Source organism: Electrona antarctica (assembly GCF_951216825.1).
Source record: "Electrona antarctica genome assembly, chromosome: 22".
Taxonomy (NCBI): domain Eukaryota; kingdom Metazoa; phylum Chordata; class Actinopteri; order Myctophiformes; family Myctophidae; genus Electrona; species Electrona antarctica.
The window spans coordinates 20,719,684-20,727,674 of NC_136805.1; the positions used below are offsets into that span (position 1 = coordinate 20,719,684).

The window sequence follows — 7,991 nt, forward strand, 5'->3', positions numbered from 1 at the left end:
ACCAGGAAACGAGTTAGCATTTTGCACTTCATGGTTCTCTCTCTCAACGTCTCAATATTTTTTTTGTGCTAAATGTCTGAAAACCAAAAAAGGTCTGAGGTCAACACATTTTCACGTTTTGTTCTTTGACATACAATATATTGGTAAAAAACCCACTTGTGAATTTGGTGTGTGGGGTGACATGCAGCAAATCCGCTGCTGGACTCGGAAATCAAACCCAGGATACGATGTCAGACATCAAAGCCTGTTGTGGGGTACACGCCTAAAGCAGTTGGCTATCAGTGCGACAGTGCCCCAGACTCAGAGGTCCATGTGTCTGATGTACGTGGTCCACCCATGTGATATAATTAAGTGCCATATGTAGCATTGTTGTGTAGACGCCATGTGCATCCATGGCATTTTCCTGCTGTGCTGTGAACGCCAATGTCTCGGCCCCGTACAGTAGCACTGACTCCACCGTGGCTAACAGCCGCCTCTTGATGTCATCTTCCATGTCAGATTTCCACACTCTCCTCATCCCATGCAAGGAATTCCAGGCAAGTGCCCTCGGGACATTCAGATCCTGTTTTGTTGAAGCAGGCCGGACAGTGTGAATAGTTTTCACATTTTGTGAATTCATAATCTCAGATCTGTTGTCACCAACAAAGATCCACGGTTGTTTGTTGATTATTGTAGTTTATTGCGATATGGTAGATCTACTGTAGTGCCGTATACTGTATGTATGCCTCTTCTCATTTTTGGGTGATATAATAATAATAATAAATTACACTATCATTTATTATTATTATTATTATTTTATTTTTGAAGAACATGGTATAGTATCAGTTTGTAACATAACCTAATGCTATAGCTTTTAGTACTGAAGTCATGATGTCACCACTCACCATATAGCCTGGCTCCAGTCCCTGAATCGCTAGTGAAACAAGTGTCGGGCTAAGCATGTTCTGATGAAGACGTTTGAAGATGAAACGTGAATCAATAAAGCCTTGACTGGGAGCTTTACAAAGTTACAGCGTGTAGACTTCTATTTTTTCCTCTGTTGGTCCTGCACCTGCCATCCAGTTGATGTGCCAGTTCTATTCTTTCTTTAGATGTCATCCTGGGTCGTAAAGTAATGTTTACTCAAAGCATTTTATTCTACTCATATGGTTAACAAGCATGAAATGACACTATAAAGTAGCCTACTAATTCATCCAAAGAGGCCAAAAATACACATCACAGACTGTACTCTAGTGTACTATATCAAAATATAAACCGAACAATATAAATCAGAGTCAAGTACCTGGGGTCATGGGTCAACTCAATAGAGCAAGATGTTGTTGATGTTTAGAAGATTTTGAACAGTTTCCTGGGAGTCTTTATGTGTGTAATATGTGGTTTTAGATATTTTAGATTTGAGCATTGAGCCCAGTGTCTCTGATGTCATGGACACTGGGCTCACTTCCTTGCTGGAATACAATTCCCATAATGCTTTGGTGCACTGCTCTTCCTTGTGGATAGGGGGAGGGCTGTCTTACTGAGACAACATGTAGTCCAGGAAGTAATAAGTGAGCCCATTGTCCATGACATCAGAGACACTGGGCTCACTGCTAAAATCTAAAATATCTAAAGCCACATATTACACACATAAAGACTCCCAGGAAAGTGTTCAAAATCTTCTAAACGTCATTAACATTTATTTTTTTTTGCAAAAAGGGTGAAGTGTCCCTTTAAGTGAGGAAGGCACTTGCATGGGCTCTCACGGTGCAGTACTTAATATCAGCAACATGTTACCAACAAGAATCTGTATTATGGAATGCCTATTGCCTAGGGTGAGCCAGAAAATAGCAGCCAGGAGAATGACACTAGCAGGACACTGCCAAATAAGACACCAAGAGCTCCCAGTCAGCAAACTAGTGCTGTCATGCTGTGGGGACCAACACACAGGCACTGGTCACAAGGATGTCCAACATTAACATATGTGAATGTACTCAGGAACAACATGACACAGGAGTGCAAAGCACCAACGAGCTGGCCAGATGTATGGAGAACCGGGATGACTGGAAGCGACAATGGAGGGCTCGTCTGAGAGAGAGCCACAGACTTTATTATATTTTTACTATAGATACAAAAATGTACAATATGTACAGAAATAAATATATAAGCCTACACAGAGGCCAGTACACGTCCGAACATGTACAAATGTCGGAGAGTACATATGAGGTGATCCTTTTGAAACTTCTCAGGGGAATTTTCAAAGCCAATTTGTCTGGTCTGTACTCTGTATAGGTCGTTCAATGCCAAGGGGGACTGAATGCAACAATGGTGCTGGCATAGCACAGACTGAGTGCAATAATGCTGTTGGCATAGCACAGAACAGCACAGCGCAGCGCAACACAGCACAGCGCAGCACAACACAACACAACACAGCACAGCACAGCACAGCACAGCACAGCATGTACAATCACATCAGCTGGCAAGATAGAATTAAAATTATAATTGTTGTGTCCCATGGTTGCTTAAGAGCTATGATTGAAATTGAATAAACGGTATGACATTCAATAAGTGATTTTCTTTGGTTAAAATGAAATGGCTATATTATTACATGTCATTATAGAAGAACATTCTTAAAAAATATGCAACAAGCTCATAACGTACGTGGCGTGGCATGTGTTACAGTGTTGGTGAGGATATACTGTTTTTCACAGCAACTCAGACAAAATGGGCCTGTAATATATATACAGGTTGGGATTTGGGAAATGGGAATTGCACTGTGAAATGGTCAAATATATATTCCAGTAGGAATATATAATAGGCAGTAGGCGGTAATGGTGTGTTTGGAGCTGGGATTTCACTATTTCTACCATAACCAGCTGACACGAATAACTTCTAATAGTTCTAAATGTTGTAGCTCTGGTCCATAGCCCTAATGCTAATTCTGCCCTGCATTAAGGCTATGGGACCGATCGCATCTAGCTCTCGCATGAAATGCAGACCAGCCTCTCTTCTGTAGCGGGAACGTTTTACCTACTCACATCACCAATACAAAGACGGGTTGTGTAATTAGAAAGCCTACTTTCCTTAGTGGACACACTCTGAGCCCCCCACCACACATAGGCCTATGTAGTTTTTGGCCAGAAAGCTGTATATGCACGCTAGCCTGGAGGAGAAGAGAGTGTGTGAGGCATTTCAGTATAGGTTTCTGATTTTGAGTGAGTATGGATGCCATTGCTATCTGAGAACTGTAATGACATGATGGACATAGATAGACATGACATACGTGGTGTTTTGGATAGTGTGCTTCAGGACCCCAGCGGCAGCTGCTACCAAAAAGCTGTTGCAGAGACTTGTCACTGCATAGTGCATACCCTATAGAATCCATGGTGCACATAGAGGGTGTAGGCTTCTAGCCACTGACTGCAGTACTCAGACACACAGTCACTCAGTGGTTGTGATTTCATGATAGGTCTCCGGTTCCAGGGCTGGACCACCAAACAGCCATAGCTGTCATCACAAATGTGATGACATTTAGAAACGTGGCTATGGACGTTTTTAGCCCAAGGAGTGTTTTTTGTGCACAAATGCTTGCAATGGATTCAGAATAATGAAAAACCCCTAGTTAGGTTGTGGTATCCCAACTTTCAACAGCTGTCACAGATTCCCCTATAGGAAAACTGAATTTCAATCATTGTGAGATGTGTTACTTAGTAAAACATCTCACAAAGTAAACATTGGCGAAGAAATGTATTGGTAAGGAATTTATTTCCAGATTTCATTATAATATCCTGTGACTATAAGTAATTTAATTGTCACAAATAGCCTATCTTCGATCCCTCTCTTGTGCAGGATATTATGTGTGCACTTAGTTAGGTACAGTATGCATGGGACAAGTCCTGAGAATCAGATTCTATTTTTTGTCTTCTACATGGCAGTGCTTCTCAAATTGTGGGTCGGACCCCCAGCAGGGGAGCACCTAACCTCGCGTCACCGCAGGCTTAGGAAGCACCATAGATGAGAGGGAAGTATCATCATAGGAAGCAGAAGCACATACAGTAGTGGAGAGGGCCACTATATTTCCAAACTCATTCCAGGGGGCCACGTTGCATATACTGTCGGGCAGAAACCTCTTATCTCTGTATTTTAACTTTTTTTGTAAATGAATGCCCAACTTTGTCATTCTATGTCACACAAAAATAGCAAAAATAGCTGATCTAAAAGCTCAAAACACGTCGCATTGCGACGTGTTTTGAGCTTGTCGATCTGCTATTTTTGCTATTTTTGAATTGGAATCCTGAAAAGTAACATTTTTATCAAATTTCAAATGCATTTAGTTATGCTTATGTTAACTTTATGGATGGAGGTAGGGCCCGCACACCATTCTTTTGGTAAAGAATGACTATTGAATAAACGACAACTTTTACCCGATCTGGGGTGCATAGGCCTACTTATAGTTTAGACTAGTCATTGGTTAGACATGGGTTAAGGTTAGGTTTAGGTGTGCCCCGTGGGAGGTTAGGTTTAGGGTGAGGGTTTGATCTTCGTCAGGTCAGTATACAGATGCACACTGCATGTTTCATCACATTTATGTTAACTTTATGAACATAAATACTAAATCAATAATATCAAGGCTGAAATCAATAATATATCAGTATTCCGATATTAACCTGCGGGCCGCATTAAGCGAAGGTGAGGCCCCTGAGACGCCAGTTGCCCATGCATGCATGCAGGGAAGCATGGGGGATTCTGATATATACTCACTACTACTCATCTATCCACTAGAGGGCACTCCAGTGTTCAGATTCAGAATATAGATTTACTGGTACATCTTCACCCCCTCCCTCCCTGTCACACATCAGTGACAGAGCTGTTGGTAGCTAGGCTACAGTGCAATATTCTTCAACACGAGGGAAGCTTCTGGTTTTGTCCACGGTTAGACAGAGCAATGTGCTCTCAAATTGCATTATGTCCTCTTATAGAGACTACTAGACTGTTTCAACATTAAACAAAATATAAGTTTATGAAATATTCAATAGAAAAATAAACAATAGTTCATATAATTTACATTCAACATAAAAAACACACATTAAATAAGTTATTAAATATAAATAGATCAAAGTACGAAGTCACTAAAATCATTTTAACAGGTAAACACAGAAAGTTGACTGATTGATGCATGAGATTAACTGTAGGCTACAACACCAACAATCTGATTACATTCAGCTGTACTCATCAATGTCCCAGTGAATTGTCAACCAAAACTCTTGGGTTCCCGAGGCTAAACATGACCTGATATATAATTCATAGTGGGTGACTTACATGAATCAACTCCTATTATAACACAACTGGACAACTCAAATCCAGACTGGAGTATAGGTCCATATTTTCAAACAAGACATTGAAGTCTGATGCAATGCATTGGGCCACGCATTAGGCATGTTGTGGAATGTGGAACCTCAGCAGTATGTACTTATATAGGGGGGGAAAAAGTTAATGTAAAGAGTTCGTCACGGTCCGGGCTGGCCTAGCAGTCTGGGCACCTAGGCTGGTAATCCAGCCTGACAGCGTGTCGCGGGTTCGAGTCCCGATCCCAATGACCTTTGCTGCGTGTCTTCCTCCGCCCCATCTCTCTCCCCATTTCCTGTCAACATAATGTAGGCCTATATCTATCAATAAAAGGCAAAAAGCCCCAAAAATATAAAAAAAGAAGAAAAAAAGGAGTTGGTCACACATTATGTTATTTATCCACTGAGAACAGAGGACTGGCCATGGAGTTCAAACTCATTCCTAGAGGATCGCCCATGTCCATGTTTAAATGTTCTTGATGATTTTGTGGTTGATGTTCAGGCACACTCTCCGTGGTCAGCCTGTTCCTCATGGGTAAGAAACGAGTGAAGGGGAGGTGGAGTCGTTCTGGGGAATGGTTTGATGCGAGGGACACAGGAAGTCCATGGTGTGAAGACACAAAACGGGTGTATCCATCAGCTAGCAGCAGCTCTCTGAATGTGCAGTCAGCCTCTGTGTAGTGGCTCTGAGGAAACAGAAAAGCATGTATGGATATAAAGCAGTGCTTCACAAACATTTATGGATCAGGGTCCACTTGAAAATAGTAAACTATTTAGCTGAATCACAAATATGAAAATTATTTTTTCATTTGTGACATAAAAAACAAAACTTTACTATGGAGAATTGGATATACATAATAGTTTCCGCAGTGCAATCTATCAAATACAAAAATTGCAATATCAATTCAACACACAAACACTCTGTTTTATATTAGTGTTATATTATGAATACAATCTTAGTGTTTAGCTGTATGGTGTGCTTCTTGCTTACCTGTCCCCTCAGATGGCCTTCACTGTCTATACAGAGGTAGAGAGAAGAGGACACTCCCTTGATGACTGTCTGGCCGACTCCCACCGACCTGAGCTCCAAAACACCTGGAGACACACAAACAGATCTCGGGTCAACGTACTGTATACTGTAGGGTAGGCCATTGCTTCCCTAAACCTTTTCAGCGAAACCTCCCAAAATGTATCTCCGCCGGGACTCAAACGTACAAAAAGACTTAAGCCATATTTAATAAGTGAAAAGGCCTGTGAGCTTGTAGATCCGCTATTCTCACTGTTTCCTAAAAGTTTCTCACTTTTATTGAATTTGGTCATTTCTTTTTAAATGTCTGAAATTCTTCTGATGGGGGTATTTAATCGCGACCAATACAAAAGTGGGTCTGCGACCCAAATATGGGAAACATCCTGTTCCTGCACATTGCTCTCATAATGGACTCACATGTCTGCAGAGCTGTTTTTAAGTGTTTGGTCAAGTGAAGTATCAAGTTATTTGAAGTCAGAGTCATGGCTCAAGTTAAACGTGACAAACACGCATGCTTGCACACATGGACACAAAACAGACTATTGGTTGTTATATACATATTGACACAATGCAGTATTAAAATAAATATTTGAGGCCACATTACGAGTTTGGTTCTTTCTTTCTTTCTTTCTTTCTTTCTTTCTTTCTTATTTATATGCTGTTTTCTTTATATCACACTCACTATGGTGGGTCTGAGCACGGATCCCTGAGACTCTCCCATCTGGGGATAACTCCAGATATATTCCTCTTCTGTGATTCTCTGCAAAAAAGAAAACAACAAAAAGACAACATTAAGCATCTTAAAGAAGTAAACACGATTGACAGTATTTTAGCAATATTGTTATTTACATTGTATATAGCCTGCCCTACATTGTATACTGTTGTGAGTACCTGTGTAAAGATGCCTCTCTCTTACTTGATCGCTGAGCGACAGAAGAGGGCTGGAGTCAGGGATGTAAAAAGACAGAGACGGTGGAAGGTGGAAGACAAAGAGAAAAGCAGAGCAGAAGGAGGATATGTGGGAAAATGTGCACATTTTAGACAAATAAATAAATAAATATTAAATAAATAACTTATAAATTAATATATGAATGGTCAATAATATACAGCTGTGAGCAAGCTGCTTTTGTGATTGTGATCTCAGGCCAGGATTTGGCCCCTTTTTAAAGGAGTGCGGAAAAGGCTGGAAAGTACAGAGCCAGCTGAGTCTCACTCAATGGGAGTAGCAGAGAGATGAGTCAGATGATTTCCTAGAAAAAGTTTGTGATTTCACTGGATACATGCCATGTATGGGCTTTTTCCTGCTCTAGTTACGGAAATTGTTTTCAACATAGGCTAGGGTCTTTGAGGGTGCCTGGCTGTCCTCACTAAGATGAAATAGTCTCTGTAATGAGTATAATAAAACAAATGGACAAAGGTTTATCATTTCCTAATGTTATTATTGCCTTGCATTCAAAAGATGCACATACTTGACATGACAGTGGCCTAGGAGGTAACGTTGGTTGTCTGGTAATTGGAAAGTTCCCACTTCCCATTCCTCCAAGGCTAAGCAATATGAATCAACCACATTTGTAGTGTAAGTCCATTTTATTTTAGCTATTGTTTTTACAAATCTTATTTTGTTTATTTCAACTTTCATTTCA

At 40.7% G+C, this 7,991-nt stretch overlaps 1 protein-coding gene across 1 annotated transcript; it reads right to left on the reverse strand.

The window, feature by feature from the left end:
* Window positions 1-5,713: 5,713 nt before the first annotated feature.
* On the reverse strand, window positions 5,714-7,384 carry fgf21 (fibroblast growth factor 21; the record flags this gene model as incomplete). Its single annotated transcript, XM_079492276.1, has 4 exons — window positions 5,714-6,007; window positions 6,313-6,416; window positions 7,031-7,108; window positions 7,240-7,384. 4 exons carry the CDS (start codon window positions 7,382-7,384, stop codon window positions 5,714-5,716), a joined length of 621 nt encoding a protein of 206 aa, XP_079348402.1.
* Window positions 7,385-7,991: the final 607 nt, after the last annotated feature.